This window comes from Adiantum capillus-veneris, chromosome 22 (genome assembly GCF_014529385.1).
Source record: "Adiantum capillus-veneris isolate H3 chromosome 22, ASM1452938v2, whole genome shotgun sequence".
Classification (NCBI taxonomy): domain Eukaryota; kingdom Viridiplantae; phylum Streptophyta; class Polypodiopsida; order Polypodiales; family Pteridaceae; genus Adiantum; species Adiantum capillus-veneris.
The window spans coordinates 82,878,549-82,898,714 of NC_140952.1; the positions used below are offsets into that span (position 1 = coordinate 82,878,549).

The 20,166-nt window shown below is 49.2% G+C and overlaps 1 protein-coding gene across 5 annotated transcripts in view; it reads right to left on the reverse strand.

Annotated features, from left to right (window-relative positions):
* LOC147429685 (uncharacterized) overlaps positions 1-20,166 on the reverse strand; it is a 180,380-nt gene that overhangs the window by 123,438 nt on the left and 36,776 nt on the right. For all 5 annotated transcript variants that reach the window (XR_015185896.1, XM_086495936.1, XM_086495938.1 and 2 more), the window contains exon 4: positions 200-328. Coding sequence is in view for 4 of the 5 variants with exons in the window: in XM_086495936.1 (XP_086352062.1) it covers positions 200-328 (129 nt within the window). In the remaining variant the exon portion in view is untranslated. The remainder of the gene's footprint in view (positions 1-199; positions 329-20,166) is intronic.

Consider the following 20,166-nt stretch of genomic DNA (forward strand, 5'->3'; position numbering starts at 1 on the left):
TATGAAGGTCTAAGTTATAGTTCTGTAGGCGTACTTTATACCTTTTGTATGAAACAACACCTTTAATTGCTGAACAAAAGCTAAATTAAAACAGTAAAAATAAGATCAGAGACAACAGCAATCCATTCCTACCATGCTAAGAACTTAAGAATGACCAGTAACGCATTTTCTCTTAAAACACAATTAGTTAGGTGCAAACCTTAGAATGCTCAATCTTCTTCGTGGAATCTGGCAATAGTTGCCCCTCTAAGTCTGCCAAAGTAGCCGCGGTCTCAAAACAAGAGTCTGGACAATGTATGATTGGTGGCAACGTTTCAGCTCTATGTTCCTGCAAAATCAACATGATGAGACATTTTCTAACCACACAACTAACCAACTTTAAGGTTAGTTAGAGGCATGTTATTCTGAATTCAAGTAATATTGAAGAGTTAGGAAATGGACACATAAGATGTAATACTGACACAAATCTGGCAACAACATGGGCCTTCACACGCTTGGCAGCCAACAACCCAAGTGGAGGTGCAAGAGAAAATGGATTGAAATGTTTACTATTTCAGAAGAAGTGAAAGACCTATGATACCAAAAGATTACATCATCATCATATAATCCAAATTTATAATACAAAGACTAAGATAAAACATGCGAAAAATATAAACAAATACGTGAATAAGTAGAGCAAGCTGGTTACTGGTAGCATATCTCCCAAAGCCTCGTCTTCAAAGTAGCCTATCACTGTAAGTACTACCCATAACTCTTATATACCTTCATAAGTTCAGAATAGTCTGAACTCACAGATTATAAGAGGGGATAAAACACTCACAAAACTACAAAAGCAAGGGACATTGTAAGTACTATCCATGAACTCTTGTTGGAGTGTGAACCTCAACTACATCCACCTCTTAGGAAAACCCCTCTTAAGTATTCTGTAATTATGCACTAAACAAACCTTGGACCAATGTTTCCACTTGCCCAATATAAGATTAAGTAATCATATGTGTCAGGAAGATCCTTGTATATATATGGCTTCTTGTAACTATTAAGCAATCTATTAATCATGAATTCCTCTCTTCCGGCTGGTGGCAACAACAACATGCAAGAGAAAAATGAAATGTTATATTAACGTCCTCAAAAGGCCAAAATGACCTATGAGACCAAACTGACACAATCCAAATGGATCTAATACAATGTTTGGGTACAAATAAAATGAAGTAAAATAAAAGCTAAAATGAACAACAGTGTCCGAGGATGTCCAGCACTAGGCGTTGCTCGAGGATGTACTACATCGCTCGTTGAAGAATATCACCAATGTCTAGGCCGGTAAATAGTAGTACTCGACCTAAAGCTGGTGTGAAGATGTGCATATCTGGCCAATAGCAAATCGTATCCCATGAGATAAGTGGGTGTCCATGTATCTGGGTCTCATGATAAAACCATCCTCAGTAAGCTGGAGAAGATGCTCTCTATAGAAAGCCATCTTCATTGCCAGGTCTTGTGCCGACTGTATCAAGTCCTGGTGTCTAGCCAAGTAGAGAGAGAGAGAGAGAGAGAGAGAGAGAGAGAGAGAGATGAAATGATATATTAACGTCTTTAAAAGGCCAAAATGACCTATGAGACCATCAGATACAAAGTGGTGAGTCTAATACAATGTCTGAAATACAAGTACAAAAAGTACTGAAAGTAAAAAATGAAAACTGAAAATGAAGTGTGAAATGTGAAATGTGAAATGAGAGAGAGAGAGAGAGAGAGAGAGAGAGAGAGAGAGATGAAGTGAAATGTTATATTAATTCTTCAAGAGGCCAAAATGACCTATGAGACCAATATGTTACAAAATGGTGAATCTAATACCATGTTTGGGTACAAAAGAACTAGAACAAAGATACTACAACTAGAATCCATCCTCATCTACACTCTGGATGTCGAGAGAGTATGGCTCGAATCCTCTGTTGTCATCTCCATTGATGCTGTGTAGCCTCTCTCCTCAATCGAGGCCGTCTGGATCTCCGTAGCTCAGTGCTCGGTCGATGAGAGTGCCGGTAGTGGTCGAATGAGTGTGGGCCGAGCTCTGCAGTGATGGCTGCTCCTCTGGCTGTCCCATATATAGTGAAAAGAAATCTATAATCTGTCTCTGGGACTGTGTAACTCAAGTAGATATAGCCAAAGACATCTCTGATCCTCATAACTCATGACCCTAGAGAAAGGACCGAAACCCTCTCTGAATAAGCAGTGGAAATGGCCCCGTATCTCATTGTACACTGTGCAATGACATATGTAATGTAGCTCCGTCTCTCGCTCTAGCTGGCATAAGCGGCATATCATGTTGTCTACTGGTATCCCTCTATATCTACCACTCTTAATCTCCAGCTAATGTGAGGATGTGCGTATTTGACCAATGGCACACCGCAAACCATGAGACGTATGTGTGTCCATGTAGCTGGGTCGAATCACAAACCCATCTCCTGTGAGGTGGAGAAGATGCTCTCTATAGAAAGCCATCTTCGTGCCCAAATCCTGTGGCGGCTCTATCCATGTCCTCCTGGTATCCAACTGAATCAGGTTCTGACGAATGGGTCTAGTAATCTCCACCCATGTAAGAGACATCGAGGGTGCCTAGAAACGGGGCAGCCTGTCCATGGTGAAGGCATGCGTCTGAAACCATGATGTCATCTGTGCATACCAGCATGAAGTGTCCCCCTGAAGAGCTAACTGTCTGGAAGACTCAAGGGCCAGTCTAGCATATTTGCCTCTAGTAGTATCTCACAAGCTGTGCACAAAGGAGACTGATCTAGTAAGCGCCTCAATCTCCATAGGAGGGGCAGCTAGCTCTGCTCAAATCATAGCGTGGGGTATGGAGGCCTTGGCTCTGATCAGCCGAGAGATCATAGATACCAAGGGCCTCTCCATACGTATCCAACCATCCTGGCCTACAGACGGTCCCCATATCTGCACCCCATACAACATAACTGCGGCTACTAAAGTATCAAAGAGCCATAACTTTGTCCAAGGTTCCTAGAACTGAACCTCCGAACACATCCTCTCCAAGCCTCCCAGGGTTGCAAAAGCTCTAGTCAGTCTAATCTCTACTGCTCTTCCCAAAGAAAACCTCCGCCCAGTGAAGACAACCACAAGGTAAGTGTATGCATCTGTATACTCTACAATCTCTTGACCATATGTGAAAGTCGGTGTTGATCTCCTGATTCACTGTGGTGTGGTGTTAAACACCATAACCTTGGTTTTACCAAGGTTTATAGACAATTCACTATCCTCTGCAAAACTGTGTAATGCATCCAACTATTGCTGCATACCCTCTGGTGAGTCAAAGATCAACACAATATCATCACCATATCACAACAATGGGATCCACGTCCTTGCCATCTAGGCACCTCTATCACCCTCTTTGTCAATGTAATAAGACACCTCACACACACACACACACAGAACTAACACTAGATTGGGTCCCAAACCCCCCTCTAAGTGTGTGGATATGCCTCTGATGCTGCACCATGCAATGTCTCAGTCAGTAAAGTGGTGCACTCCTCTGTCGGCTATGCCATAACATAGTCCACTATACTGGCTCCATGTCTGTGTGGAAAGCATCTGAAACTGGCTGCTCCAGGAAATCGCTCTAAGCCATTAAGTATGGCTAACCCATGTGTAGTCGCCATCTCCGTGAGGTATCTCCCATACTCCGTCTGCTCTTTGTCATGTGAGTATCTGTCAAGCCCCAACTCACCCACATCCAACTCTCTTAAGCATCTCATTTGAAGTGTCGTAAAAGACTGTCTGAGAGTTGCTCGTTCAGGCATTGAAGTCCCCTAGAAGGATGATATCACCATCCCTAGAAAACTCCCATATATCATCATCTAGTATAGAGAAAGGCGACTGTCCTCTGGATGCAGCATATACTGACGTACTGGGAGGAAAGTAACATATGGCAATGTATAGAAATCAGCTTGTGTCAGCTCTCAGCCTCACCCACATGTATCTAGCATGATCATCTATCCGTTCAATATGTAGTAGTGGCTGTAACTCCTCCCTAAATAGCACTCATACTCCTCTTGAGCCTCTACTCCCATGCTCAGATCTCGCAACTGTCCTGTGGGCTGTCTCCCATCTGTACCACACCACGTGTGGCATAAGCTGTCCAGGGGCCTGATGAGTCTCTGAGAAGACAACAATGTCCCTATCTCTGAAACTGTCCTCAAAAGCATCAACGTCCAACCTCATAGATTCATTACAGTTCCTAGTAACCATCTTTAGTGTGGTCCCATAGGTCTCACACCGTCATGTAGAGCACCACTCTACAATCACTACGCGACCATCTCTATAAAAGGCCAACTTTCCCTTCTCCCTTGCCGCTGTAATTAATCTCATGCAATACCTCTCTCATATGCGCAAGCTGTGAGAGAGTGCAATCATCACCGAGGAGAATACCCATCTTCTTGAGAGTAGGCCTCTTTCTCAAGATTTCCTTCTTCTCTTCCAAGGAGGGGAAGCATAGTATGAGAGCTCTCCCTTTTAAAGAATCTCCCGGGCCATGTCACGTGACACATCCAACCCTATGTGTCCGTGGACAAGCTACGGCATGATCAGGGTTCAGTCAGTCCAGTCAGTCTAGATTTAGCAATGATCTGGCACTTTTGTGAGTCTATTCGTAGACCATGCATGCCCAGTCACTTAGCATAGATGCATATCCTCTGGTTGCACACAGCATGATCATCAGGATTCCCATCAAAATCCATTAGAATCAGTTAGGGGAATTTTCCAGTTCAGTTAGCCTATTTTCCCTATTTTTGACATTTTTCACTTATTATTTTTAAGTGACTTTCCAACAAAAGTAGGTAGGGCAATTTTGCTAAGTTTGTATATAAGAAAACCCAAGTTAGCACTAAATAGCAAAAGAGGTGGCAGGAGCATATGCTCAACATGCACCTTCTCAACAAGAACCCATCAACCTAGCATTTTTGGACAACCTTAGTACCCCCAGATCATTTGCGTTTTCCACAGCAGTGCATCGCCACAGATACCCTGGCGTTTTCAGCCCTTGCATCATCGCCATCAGCAGCAGGCAGCCCTAGCGTTTCCTATTTTCAACCAAGCTTCCACAGAAGGCCAGCGTTTTTACTAACACTCAGCAAGCTGATTTGCGTTTTTGGTTTTCAGCCATTGCCGTGTCAGAACAGCAGCGTTTTCAGCCCTATTGGACAGTAAGCAATTCAGCCCTAGAAGCATTGCAGATACCCCCATTTTCAGCCCTCGAAAACGCAGCCAAAACAGTCATTTTCAGCCACCCAAAACAGCCCAAAGATTTGCAGATTTTCAGCAGTTAGAAGACCACAGATTTCAGCCCTAAAATCGTCGTCGTCGTCACCATCGTCGTCATCGGCATAGTCCCAAGTTGCATCAGTCCATTGCATACGCATTGTACCACTTTGTGCAATCATAAGTAGACCACTCTCGGCGACGAGAGTGGGGCCTTCAGAGACAATGTCTCTGGTGTCGTATCTCTCTTCTCTCTCTATATCTCTCAGTCTCATACACTTGCACGCACATTGTCCTTTGTCCGTGATCATAGCACTTTCCATTAAGAACGGAAGGCTCTCCCTTCCATAAGAACTAAAAGGAACCCTTGAGCACAGTTCGGAGCACTCATCTTGAGGTATCAGAGCTTTGGCAGTGTTCTGTATCACTGAAGGAAAGAACCACAAGAACCACATCATTTTTTTTGCTTGTTGAGGTCGCACGAACCCAAGTTCGCTTGGGCGTGTCGATTCCTAATCATGTTTGTTGAAGAGTGACAGGAATCCCAAGAAAGAAGGGCTTGTCCAGCCTCCCCTTGTGTCTCTTTTCACTCATTGAGAGCGGACCGTGCACTTAGCGGCCGGCCAATCGACGTGAGGTGGGAAAAAGCAACCTTGGTGTGAGCGCAAGGCCGCCAAGGGGTGTGCCCGCAGAAAAGAGTAGAACTCGGGTGAAGAGAAGATCCTTCTCAAACGCAGTTTGCAAGCGAAAGAAAACTTCAAGAACCTCAAGAATCCAAGAAACCAACATCCCCAAGAACCCAAGTTCCTCGTGAACTTAAGAACCCAAGACTTCAGAATGGTCATCACTAGAAGCGGAATGGATACTTCGCTTGGAGGTGATGAGCATGAGAGAGACGAAGAAGAATTTTCCCCAACCAGGAGGTTTTTCCGACCCTCGCCCTTCACCATCTACGACAAGGATTTCATTAACTCCAATGGAGGAGTTGGAGCTGTTGTTTATGAAACAAAATTTACAACGCAAAGCAAGAAATGCTGCAAGAATGGCAGCCATAGCGCGTGAGCGCGAGCAAGAATACTTGGAAGCCAAAGCAAGAGAAGAAACATTTGATCGCGAGAACAAAGAAAGAGAAGCAAAATTTGTTCGCGAGAACAAAGCAAGACAAGCAGAATTTTATCGTGAGAACAATGCACGAATGTAAGAGATGTTGCGACTCTTTTCTCAAGCTCAGGCACAGATGCAAGAGATTCGGGAAAAGGAGACTGTCTCAGTCTCTTCTTCTCCAAACTAGGATACACAGGATTTGCATGATTGTGTGAAGCATGATGATGATTTGATTGACAATGACTTGCATGATGTTTTGATTGACAATGATAAGCACAATGATTTGCATGATGATAAGCATGATGATTTGAATGACAAGCATGATGATTTGGATGACAAAGATAAGCATGATGATTTGAATGATATTGATAAGCATGATGATTTGGATGACAAAGCATGATCAAGATTTGATTTCTCACACGCATGATGAATTGCATGAACATGATGTGATTGTTCATAAGGATGATGTGTTAGTGGATGCTTTTTCTAGCGAAGCTAACCTCATTGTAGATTCGATCAATCATGAAGAACCGATCTTGGCTCTCGAGCTTAGGTCCAAAGAACCCTCACGGAAGTATTATGTGTTCGCATGATTGATACGCATGCATTGTTCGAATGTTTCATTCGTGATCGTTTCCTGTATTTTAGTCAGCATCGTTATGTGATCCCTTTTCCTAGGCATGACATATTGTATGTTGAGTACGTTTCCATCATGAATGAGCACGAATGTATGCGGATTTTTCATGAAAAGCTGAAAGGTTTGTATGTGAGGAAGTCACATTCCATGTCTCTTCCTTGGCATAACATAGTTTCTGAACGAGCACATGAAAGTATGAGCACCAAGCATGGGCATTTCCGTTGTGAATTGCCACAGTTGATTGATTTCGATCAAACAGAAAAGATTCGATCTCATTGTTTGCATGTGTTTGATGAACGGGTTGTCACTCCGTCTCTATGTTCATCTGCATTGCATGCAGAGTCTTTGAGGAAGACAAGATTTTTTCCAGTCACTTTACATGGAATAGGTATGTTCATGGTTATCTGTTGGAAATCAGTCTCGGAGATTCTTGAAGATGGAAGAAGCATGACTATCGATGAAGTAGAAGCATTGAAGGAGCCACAAAAGCCTTTGTGTCGCTTTCGGTGCGGCCCAAAGACGCAAGCATTGCAGACCTTTATGAAGTTCAAGTACCGCACGACCCACACATCAGAGTGGGCCGGCGAAGAGTCCCTTCCAGGATTCCGGATGCTATTGGCGATCTCTCTAGACGCCATACAGTTCGGTACCAGTACCTCACTTTGAAAAGGAGGGGATGTGACGTGACACATCCAACCCTATGTGTCCGTGGAAAAGCTACATCATGATCAGGGTTCAGTCAGTCTAGTCAGTCTAGATTTAGCAATGATCTGGCACTTTTGTGAGTCTATTCGTAGACCGTGTATGCCCAGTCACTTAGCATAGATGCATATCCTCTGGTTGCACACAGCATGATCATCAGAATTCCCATCAGAATCTATTAGATCAGTTAGGGAAATTTTCCAGTTCAGTTAGCCTATATTCCCTATTTTTGAAATGGCAAAAGAGGCAGCAAGAGCACCTTCTCAACAAGCACCTTCTCAACAAGAACCCATCAACCTAGCAATTTTGGACAACCTCAGCACCCCCAGATCCTTGGAGTTTTCCACAGCAGTGCATCGCCACAGATACCCTGGCGTTTTCAGCCCTTGCATCATCCCCATCAGCAAGCAGACCTAGCGTTTCGTATTTTCGGCCAAGCTTCCACAGAAGGCCAACGTTTTTACTAACGCTCAACAGGCTGATTTGCGTTTTTGGTTTTCAGCCATTGCCACATCAGAACAGCAGTGTTTTCAGCCTTATTGAACAACAAGCAATTCAGCCCTAGAAGCATTGATGATACCCCAATTTTCAGCCCTCGAAAACGCAACCAAAACAGTCATTTTCAGCCACCCAAAACAGCCCAAAGATTTGCAGATTTTCAGCTGTTAGAAGACCACAGATTTCAGCCCTAAAGTCGTGGTCGTCATCACCGTCGTCGTCGTCGGCATAGTCCCAAGTTGCATCAGTCCATTGCATACGCATTGTACCACTTTGTGCAATCATAAGTAGACCACTCTCGCCGAGGAGAGTGTTGGGGCCTTCGGAAGAGGGGTTTACAACGTCTCTGGTGTCGTATCTCTCTTCTCTCTCTATCTCTCAGTCTCATACACTTGCACGCACATTGTGCATTCACTTTGTCCGTGATCATAGCACTTTCTATTAAGAACGAAAGGCTCTCCCTTCCATAAGAACTAAAAGTAACCCTTGAGCACAGTTCGGAGCACTCATCTTGAGCAAAGCGCAAACAATCATTCCGCTGCACCTAACAGGCCATCACTCTTCTTGCCGGCTCTCCATGCCTTTGTGTATAAAGGCTTGTCCACCCCCATCATGGATGTGAGGATTGTGACCTCTTTGTCCTTGAGGCCGGTTACCCTCACATGTAGAGCCCGCATCCTCCTCCTTTGTTCCTCTTCGAGTGTCATGTTAATAAGAGTGGGTGTACAAGGAGCTTCCTTATCTTCCCTTTCTAGGCAACTCAATCCATTTTTCGACCTCCTCTATTTTCTTTTGTGTTGCGGAGATGACAACGGCCTATGTCTTCTTCTCCTCACCTTCCTTGATAACCCGTATTTCTTCTCTCATGGTAATCAATTCTTCCATCATGGATGGCTGAATTTCGCCTTCTTGAGCCACCCACTTTTTGCTTGTAGATTTTGTATGATGGAATCTTGGATGACCACTTTCTCCTCGAGCGAAGCAATCCTCCTACACATGCCATCGCTTTCTTCGGTCCATCTTTGAAGAATAGTGCTCCTCTCCTTCCTCCACTCTTCCTCTTCGTTTCTCCATTCTCTCTTTTCCGCCAACATCCTCTTCCTTGTCCGCATGAAAGAGGCTTTGTGGGCGGGCCGACGAGAGATGCGTCTTCTTGCACGTGGGGGAAGCCGTTGGCACTTCTCCGATGCTTCCCATGAGAGAGAGAGAGAGAGAGAGAGAGAGAGAGAGAGAGAGAGAGAGAGAGAGAGAGAGAGAGAGTAAAACAACCAAAAAATACAAGAAACTCTAAAAAACAGTAAGAAACACTTGTGAAACCTTAAAAAACAACAAAACACAGATTTGAAAATCTTAAAAACAGTAAAAATGGTGACGAAACCCTAAAAAAACAGTTTCAAAACCCTAAAAACAGTAAATAAAACAATGACGAACAGCCAAAAAGTAATTTCAAAACCCTAAAAACAGCAAAGAGAAGTGACGAAACCCGAAAAACAGTGAGAGACCATGAGAGAGAGAAATGAAATGTTATATTAACGTCTTCAAAAGGCCAAAATGACCTATGAGACCAAAGCATTACAATGTGGTGAATCTGATCCAAAGTCAGAGTAACAAAATGAAATGATAAAATGATAAAATGATAGAATAAAAGTACTATGGGATCCTAAACTGGTAGGTGTGAACTAAGCAGCTAGTTGGGATAGCTAAATCACAAGTCACAAGAAATCCAGCGTCTGTCGCTGGCGGATCTCGTCAGTCTCCTCCATGGACAGTAGTCTGACCAGGCGTCGTGCATGTCGGGCCAAAGTGATCCGAATCCTCTGATGTAGCCTCCACTGATGCTGCATAGTCCTCCGGAGTCGTGGGCGTCTAGATCTCCCCAGCTCAGTCGCTCGATTGATCAATGTGCCTCTGGTGTGAGGCGACAAGATTTGTTGTGGTAGTAGCTCCTCTGGGTGTCCAGTGTCTGCTCTAAAGAAGTCTATGATGTGTCTCTGAGACTGGCTAGCCTCTCCTCTCATCAGGCTCTCTCTGTGTCTGCACAACTCGAGCAGGAACAAACCCAGGCATCTCTGATCCGCGTACCTCATGACTTTGGAGAGTGGTCCAAAGCCCTCTCTGAACAAGCAGTGAAAGCGGCCTCGTATCTCGTAGTAGACAGGCCACTGGCATGTGTAGTGTAACTCTGTCTCAGGCTCCATGTCACACAGGGTGCATGTCCTGGCCTCTGCTGGCACTCCACTGTATCTCCTAGTCTCGATCCGCAGCTGGTGTGAGGATGTGCGTATCTGCCAATGGCACACCGTATCCCATGAGACAGGTGGGTGTCCATGTATCTAGGCCTCGTCACAAAACCGTCCTCTGTAAGCTGGAGAAGATGCTCTCTGTAGAAAGCCATCTTCATGCCTAGCTCTTGTGCTGGTTGTACCCATGTCCTCTTGGTGTCTAGCTGAATCAGGTCTTGGCGGATGAGCCTGGTGGTCTCAGATTGTGTAAGAGTCAGAGAGGGTGCATCCAGTGAGTACTGGAAGGGGGGAAATCTGTCTATACTGAATCCATGTGCCTGGAACCATGACGTCATCTCCCCATACCAACATGCTGTGTCTCCCTGCCTGGCTAATTGTCGAGAGGACTCAAGTGCAAGGTGGGCGTATCTGTCTCTGGGAAGTTCCCACAAGCGGTGTAGGAAGAAAATCGATCTGGTGAGTGCCTCAACTACTAGTGGGGGGGCAGCTAGCTCTGCTCGGATGATGGCACGTGGTACTGAAGCCTTGGCTCTAATGAGCCGCGAGATCATAGAGACCAAAGGCTTCTCCATGTCCCTCCATCCATCAGTACGACCTGTTCTCCCATGATGATCCAATGAAGACCCCCATATCTCAGCTCCATAGAGCAATACAGAAGTCACCAAAGTGTCAAAGAGCCAGAGCTTCGTCCAAGGCTCCTGAAACTGAACCTGTGAACACATCCTCTCCAGTTTCCCCAATGCTGAATGGGCTCTGGTCAATCTAGTCTCTGCAGCTCTTCTCAAAGAAAATGCTGGTCCACTTAAAACCACTCCAAGGTAAGTGTAAGCATTTGAATATTCCACTGTCTCCTGGCCATATGTGAATGCGGGCGCTGACCTGCTGATCCACTGTGGGGTGGTATTAAATACCATGACCTTGGTTTTACCAAGGGTGACAGACAAGCCACTCTCATGGGAAAACCTATGCAAAGCATCCAAGTGACGTTGCATCCCCTCCGAAGAGTCGGAGATCAACACAATATCATCAACATATAACAATAGCGGAATCCATGTCCCTGCCAGCGGTGCACCTCTATCACCATCTCTCTCAATGTAGTCAGAAACCTCATCCACATACATACCAAATAGAGTAGGAGAGAGCGGGCATCCTTGCTTCACCCCAATAGTGGAGTGAACCGGTGTAGATAGACCCTCTGAGGTGCGTACATGCCCTACTACTGATCTGTACAGTGCCATGATCCCCCAGATGAGCTCTGTGGGTACTCCCATCTCCTGTAATCTCCGCATCAATCTCGCTTGGGGTACTGTGTCAATGCTTTGCGGAAGTCCACAAAGCTACAATAGATCCGTCTCCCACGGGATCTACCTTCCTCTATGATGGCCCTGAGTATCAAAATATGGTCAAGAGTAGAAAAGCCTCTCCTGAACCCTGTTTGCCCAACAGCACCCATTCCCTCCCTCTCTGTCCATCTACTCAGCTGCTGCTCAAGAATGGTTGCGTACAACCGTGCCAATGTGTGTCCAATCATGATAGTGTGATAATTTCTAGGCTCCATTGGGTCTCCTTCCTTGAAGATAGGTACGATCGTAGACAGGCTCCAAGTATGAGGCAAGTCCTCCCACATGGCACGGTTAAACATAACTGCTAGAAGCTCTGCTAGCAGATCTCTGGCATGCATGAAATGCTCAGCCACTAAGCCATCATGATCGTATGCTCTCCCAGTCCTCATCCTGTCAATGGCCTTCTTCACCATCTCAGCGGTGAAAAAGGCAGAAACTATGTACAAAGATGATGCGTACTGACCCCAGGTCTCTGTAGAGGTAATGGCAAGGGGGGGAGACTGCTCATGAAAGAGCCTCCATGCCTCACGCGAGTCCTGACTCAAGAATAGCTGGTATAGATCCTGCTCTAGTCGAGCCAAAAATGCCATCTTCTTCCGCCGCACTAGGCGTCGGAAGTTAATCTGTGATTGTCTGTGTGTGATGTCCCCCAAAAGCACTTCCCTTTGAAGTCTAGCTATAGTCTAACGACATTCCTCATCATACCAACTGTTTTGAGGCATGCTCCCAGAACGACGTCTCTGCTCAAGCTGTGTGTGTGGGTATGCCTCTACTGCTGCATCATGTAATGTCTATGTCAGTATGGTAGTAAGCTCCTCCAGAGGTCGCCCCGGCTCCTCAATGGATACCTGTAAATCCCGTCAATGTATACAAAATCCGTCTCCTGCGTGAAGGTGTAGCGAGTAGGGGCTGCTACCCGTGGAATGTGTGCTACATTGAATTGGAAAGAGATGGTCAGCGACACAATAGCATGATCCACTGCCACCCCAATAGGTCTAGGCCCCACTGTGAGATCCTGTATACTAGATATGAGGCTCGGCTATGCCATGACATAATCTACCGTGCTGGCTCCATGTCTGTGTGGAAAGCATGTGAAGCCTCCCGCATCAAAAATCTTTGTAGGCCATTCAAGATGGCCAATCCATGTGCAGTCCCCATGTCTATCAAGTGCCATCCTATCACGTGACACATCCAACCCTGTGTGTCTGTGGACAAGCTACAACACAACAAGAGTTCCGTCAGTCCAGTCGGTCTAGATTAGAAGTGCTCTGATACCAATGTAAGGTGCAGCGTAGTGAATGTTTGAACTTTGCTCAAGATGAGTGCTCCAAACTGTGCTCAAGGTTCCTTTTTTCTTTTCCGAGAAAAAGATCCTTCTATTAGTTAATGAAAACTACCCATAGGGCTACAACCACCTCTGCAAGAGAGGGCTACAACAAGCATGATGGGGAGACTCTCCCAATGAAAAAACAGCATATATACAATGGGGATAAATCTCAAGAGATGGGAGGAGGGAAAAGCCACACAGGTGGACAGTAGTGCCATCTGAGCACCCCCTGGACTATGGTGTAGAAAGGCCCAGGGCGCCAGAGTCGAAGGAAAGCCTCGCGGCGCTCCCGCATGTGGTCGGAGCTGCCCTATAGTCCCTCAAGCTGTCCTCTGAGAGTATGGATCAGCTCTAGCCAAAAGTCACGAACAGTCTCTGCTGGTGGCATAGGGCAAGCCTCAAAGATGCGGAAACAACGGGCCCGCCAGATGAACCAAAGTGTCAGGCCACTGATGAGCTCCCAACACTCCTCTCTCTCACTGCACCACTCCAGTGGAGTAAGCTCTGTAGCAGGGTGAAGTGTAGGTCGCCCCCCCTGTATCACTATCATCCTACTAGTGGAAGATAGCTCAAACTGAAGTGCCGGGCCCGTGAGGGTGGACCAAGCCGCTGCCCCCCAAGTGTACTGTCGAGCCGTGGAGAGAGCAGGCATCAGCCGAAGAACTCGCAGCCACACCTGCTGGGCCGAGGGACAGTCCCAAAGACAGTGACGCTGACTCTCCACCAAATGGTCACAAGCTACACATGTGGCCGAGAGACCACTATGCACAAGCCAGCTCCCTACTGCTATGGCTCTATGTGCGACCAGCCACTGAAACAAGGTGACTCGCCTCGGCTGTCTGGAGTCCCACAGCCTTTGCCAAAAAGCTGCCAAGAACTCGACTGTGAGGCCCTCCTCCTGCCAATGACGTGCTGTAGCGGGGCGGGCCTCTCTCTGTGCTGCAAGTATATGACGTCCAAGCCGAACAGTGTACTGAAAGAAGGGGACTCCTGGGCGGTCTGCAGAAGAGAAGGGGTCCCTCCATAGCCACTCACCAGGATCCCACTGTACTCGTGCCAGTGGACAACACTCCCAAGCCCATAGCCTCCAGTGTCCTGTCTCAAGAGCTATTGGGACAGGGTCTATGACGCAAGTCCTCCCACAGATGCTCACAACTCGGATCCTCTGGAAACAGCACTCTGCTACCTACGGGGCTTCTACTGCAACTCGCCATAATCATCCCCCACCCTGAAGCTCGAAGAACAGGGCTGGGACAGTCTCTGAGCAAGCCTTGACTGAAATGAGAACCTCCAGTCGTGTGAAGGCTCCCATCCACCGGGGTGCTACTGGCTCGAGAGGCGTGAGCCACTCAGCTGGAATTGACTCTGAGATGTCCTGACACATGCTCTGCACCCCTCTCATGCCCTGTAGCTGGACAGCTTGCACCTCCTCCGACAAACCTGTGAACTCTAGCCAGTCACCTAGAGAGCGCGCTGGACCAGCTGCCATGGGACCCCAAGAAACATGAGGCCGACTCCCAACCAAGTGGCCTCTCTGAGTGCTAACCATGGGGTTCCAGACGAAGGGCTGCCGTAGGCGCTCCTCCATGCACGTCGGCGGTCTCTGCTCTAGGCCACACCGTAAGAGCTCCCAAGATCGAAGCAAACTCACAGCAAATCGGTCCTCCAGTCTCCTGCTCAAACCAACTCGGCGCAGCTCTGTAAAGATCCATCTGGTCGAAGGTTGCTAAGGGCCTCCTGACTGAGGCACCCTGGCACGAAGCCTCTGAAGCAAGAACTCCTTCCAGGGCTCCTCGCCTGGAAGAAGTCCTCTGACGACGAACTTCCCAAGAAGGGCTCTGCTCTACTCTACTGTGCTGGATCAATGATCCCAAGCCCTCCCTAAGAACAAGGAAGTGTGATGACCGACCAAGCCACCTTGGCTCGGGCAATCTGAGTGTCGCGACCTGACCAAAGGAAGTTCCTGATCAGCCTCTCTACCTGGCTGATACAAGAACTCGAGAAGATCCACCAAGAAGTGATGTACCACATAGTCGCCAACAACACCTGGTTGGCAACTACTACTCTACCAGCCAACGAAAGTCGTGCTGAGCTCCAATGTAATGTAACAGCTTTCTCTTGATGGACAGGAGAAGAGGAGCAATCTGCTGCTCGGGGGACAAGTCCAAACCAACCTGACAACCCAAGTACCAAACTGCAATCCCTGGAGGAATCCACCTGAAACCCTCTCCTGGCATCCCATCTGGCATAGGAGCACCCCCAACCGAGAAAGCCACTGTCTTTATCCAGTTGATCAGTGCGCCCGATGCACAGCAGAAGGTCTCCAAAGCTTGCTCACATCTGTGTAAATTGGCCTCCTGGCCCTCTAAGTACAAGGCCGAGTCATCGGCAAACTCAGCGTCCAGAAGCTCATCTCCCCGTATAGGGAGTGCTAAGCCCCTCAGACCAACCTGCTGTGACACCAAAAATCTGCTCATCGCCTCCGCATAGAACAGAAAGAGAAAGGGGGCAAGAGGACAACCTTGTCTGACCGATCGTGTGAGCATGAAGTGCTCACCTACCAAAAGCACCTGACTGTGAGTCTGTCTGTACAAAGCTGACACCCCTCTGATCCAAGCATCTGAGAAGCCCATCCTGCGTAGCGTGCCCTCTAGAAAGTCCCAGTCAACTCCGTCGTATGCCTTCTCAAAATCGAGAAGAAGAATCACAAGGTCCTCCCCACGGAGTCCTGCCAGGGCAGAAGCCTCCCAAAAGGTGAAGATGTTTTCAAGGATACTGTGTTCCTTGACAAAACCTGTCTGAGTCCCATGTATAAGGCTCTCCAAAAGTGGTTGAATCCTCAAACTCAGAGCCTTGGCAAGAATTTTGTAGGCCGAGTCTAGGATGGTGATGGGGCGCCACTGTCGAATCTCATCCAAGGAGCCACCCTCCTTTGGAATGAGGTAAATCAGGCCCTCACTCATGCTATCCGGCATCACTCCTGTGTGCAGAATGTACTGAAAGGCACTACAAAGATCTGGGCCAAGCAGGTCCCAGTACTCCAAGAAGAAACTGGGAGTCAGCCCATCCTCACCTGGACAGCTACCACGAGGGAGGCCCCTAAGAGCCGTGTGCAGCTCCTCAAGCTGAAGAGGTATCTCTAGCCTCTGACGCATCTCCTCAGTAACAAGACAAGGCATCTGTGCCCAAACCTGCTCCCTGCATGCATCCTGTCTCTCTGACTGGGGCTCAGCCGACAGTAACTCACGGTAAAAGTCAGTAGCAACTGCACGCATATCCTCGGGCTCACAAACAATTGACCCATCGGGTCTCCTCAACTGATTGACCTTGGCATGCGAGTGCCGAGGTCCCACTGTCTCAAAAAAAGCATCTGTCACTCTGTCACCCACCTGAGTCCACTGAGCTGCCTGTCGGTGAAAGGAAAACTCATGGCGCCTCTCCTCTGTGCAAGCAAGCTCTTGTCGAGCCTGCTGTAACTGCTCCTCCAACCATGGACTGTCTAGATGCTGCTCCTGCATCCTCTGTAGTGAAGCAATGCCTCGCCTGAGACGCTGCTCCTCCTCTCTCGCTGCAGCCCATCGAGCCAGAGACTCCTGGAGAAAAAAGTGGCTAAGCTGAGCTAGGCCTAAGGCCACTCTGTCTGCAGGTAGAGCCTGGTTGTCCATGCCCTCTGTCCAGAGAGCCTCTACCCTCTCTCTGAGTGCTGAGTCCAACAAGACCCGCTCTGGGATGCGACGCATCGTGCTCCCACTCCTCTGCCTGTCTGCCACTGTGAGGATCACTGGTGCATGGTCCGAGAAGGATGTCCCTGCCAGGATGTCCACTGAGCCCCCCAAGTCACTGAAGTGGTCACTAGTGTAGAAGCGATCTATCCGCGATAGATTCACTCCTCCCACTCTGCGGTCCGATCTAGAGAAGGCAAGACTCTCTGGAGGCCTCACAAAGCCAGAATGTTGCCATGTATCCGAGACCCTCAAAGTCATACACAACCTCTCCCAAGCTGCTAACTCGACTCCATGCACAGTAGCATGGCTGCCTCCGATCCTGTCAGAAGGGTCCTCCAACATGTTGAAGTCCCCTCCTACACACCAATGGTCAACCTGTGGCAAAGACTCGACAATCTGTGACCAAAACTCTGCACGAGCACTCGCCACATTGGGCGCATAGATGTTCAGGAAGCCCACAAGGACACCCTGAAGCTGCATAGTAATCCATTGAGCCCTACCTGGCACAATAATCCCTCTGTCCACAATGGCCTGCTGCAATGAGTCCGCAATAGTCATACATACCCCACCCTGGATGCCTCCAGGTCCAAAAGCAGCTGACCAAAAGGTATCATACCGTCCACGCAAAATCTAACCACATCGCCGAATGCGGCTCTCAGACAAATGGTGCTCTTGAAGCATAAGGAGATCAATCTCTCCTCCCACAAGGCAACGCTGAAGCTCCTGACGCAATCTACCCCGCTGTCATTGAAACTGGGGCCCACCTAGTCCTTGCACGTTCCACAAGACGATCCTCATAGGGAGCGAGAGAGAATAGATGCCGCCGCAGCAGCAAGACGGGCTATCTTCGAGGCTGGCTTGGATGGGGAGTAATCCGCATCCGAGCGTCCTCTAGATAGGTGAGACTGCAGTGAGTGCCTGGCCCAAGCCCAAGCAGAGCGAGCCGTGCGTAAAGCAACCTCCTCTGTCCAGGAGTCCTCATGAATGTATACATAGCAAGGCAAAACATTGCGTATCAGCAAAAAAGTACACCACAATGTGCCTACATCCTGCTGAGTCTGGGGGTGTCACCGCAAACTTGGCCAGTGGCCACAAAGTCTGCACCAAATCTGTAACTCCAAGTTCTCCCATGTGGTGAGAAAACTCGAGAACCTGTGTATGCAACCATCCCACCACTGAGTCTAGGGACCACTCTGTCTCGGTCCTACCACAGAGGGGGAAGGAGAAACCAACTGCTGAGTCCAAGGCCTCTGTTCCCCTAGCGGCGAGGAACAAAGCGTGGACCCTGAAGCAGGCTGCCTCGTGGTCGTCGAAGAAATCCCAGCGGCATCGGAGGTCAATGCTCGTCAAACCACGAGGGATAGCTACAAGGGAAGATGTCTGAATCTGCAGAGGGGGCCGCAAGAAGGGCTGACCCTCTCTCGCTAGCCGACTCGTGGCAAAGGCGCTGCAAAGAGATCTCCTAGCCGCCGGCGAGGGACCAGTCTCCTGAGTCGACTGTGGTACTGGAGCAGGAGGAGGAGAAGGAGCTGAGGGGGGCGGAGGAGAAGAGAAGCGGGGTGGGGCGACAGAAACAGGTGGGGGAGGAGGGGAGTAGGCGGGAGCAGAGGACGGGGGAGGGGATGTGGAGGAGGAGGGGAAATCTAAAGGTGGGGCGGCTGGCGAGGGTGAAGCTGAGGTGGAGGCTGGCGTAGGGGGCTCCTCCTGCTCAAGAGGACCAAAGCGGTTCCCCGTGGGAACCCACTACTGCTGAGTAGGCACCTGAGGGCCACTCTCAGTGCCAGGCTGTCGCTGTGGCCCCTGGCATCGACGGCCACGGGCCTGCTGCCACCCCTCCTCTGTTGGAGCCCCAGGCTCGGAGGGTGGCTCTGAACCTGTGCGCTGTGCCGCTGGCTGTGGCTGCGGCCCAGCCTTGGCAGGCTGGGGTTGAGGCTGGGGTTGAGGCTGAGGTGCAGGTCGTGGTGTCCTCCGTGGACAGGCCTCTGCTAGGTGGCCCATCTGTCTGCAAATGAAGCACTGGTTCGGGAGACGCGAGTACTCCACACTCTGTCTAAACCAACCCCCACTCACCCGAGGCAGAAGGATGACCTTCGGGAGCGTGTGGGTATCTCTGACCGAAACTCGAACTGAAGGGATACCAGCCGCCTTGGCAACTACTGATGCTGCCGTACGAGGTGACTCCAGGACAGTCCCGATGGCGGAGCCAATCCTGGAGAGAAGTGGAAGGTACTCCCTCCGTAAACCCGGAAAGCAGACTGAGATGGGGATGTCTGCCTCCTCTACTAGCACATCCGAGGTCGGGTCAAAACCATGTCGCCACTGTTGAAAGTGGGCACGTGATGCTCGGATGGCCAAGTGGACTCATAGCTATGACCTTGGAGGCCATCTCGGAATTCTCGAACTCGATCTAGTAGTACCCCCGTCCGAGAATCTGGACATCCAAGATCTTGCCCACCTCTGCGAGACGGCGGGCTTGGAGAAGGTCTCGCAGCTCTCCTCTGCTAGGACGGGTTTCGAGAACCTTACAGATGACAGAAGTCGCCTGCAAGCGCTCTACCTCTGCGGCAAGGCTCGCTTGCTCTGTCGGCGAAAGAGCAAGTCGAATGGTGGGCTCAGCGGGGTCGGGCAAGGGGGCTTCAGGTGAGTCCCTCTATGGCGGAGCTGGAGCCTCCATCTGTCTCTACTGCTGAGTCGAAGAAGCGGACGGTGAGGAAAATCTGCAACCGAGCACTCCAAGCACTTATCCGAAGAAGAAATGTTGCAGAGCCAGGTGCAGAAGACCTTCGGGAACGAAGAGGACAAGGGGGGGGGGGGGGGGGGACGGATAAAGCGGCGAGCAAGAGTTCAAAAGGCTGCGGGGGGGGGGGGGGGGGGGGGGGGGCGGAGGAGAGAAGCGGCCAGGGAAAGGGGGGCAGCGGCGGACTTGGGGGTAGCTAGGGGCACGGGCGGCGGGCGGCAGAGGGCGAGGGTGGCGGGCAGGGCTGGGCGAAGGAGGCAGTGCGAGGGCGAGGAGGGCAGCGCGTGGACGAGGGGGCAGCGCTGAGGGGGCTGGAGGCAGCGCGAGGGGGGGGGGTGAAGGGCAGCGATGGCGCAACGGGGGGGGAGCGTGCAGCAGCAGTGAGCCGTCTTGTGTTCAGGTTGCAGCATCCATATCTGTGTACATATGGGAGAGCAAATGCAAAATTATGTCCACGCTCAAGGTTCCTTTTATTCTTATGGAAGGGAGAGCCTTCCGTTCTTAATGAGAGAGTGCAATGGATACAAACAAAGTGAATGGACACTGTGCATGAAAGAGTATGAGACAGAGAGATAGAGAGAGAAGAGAATA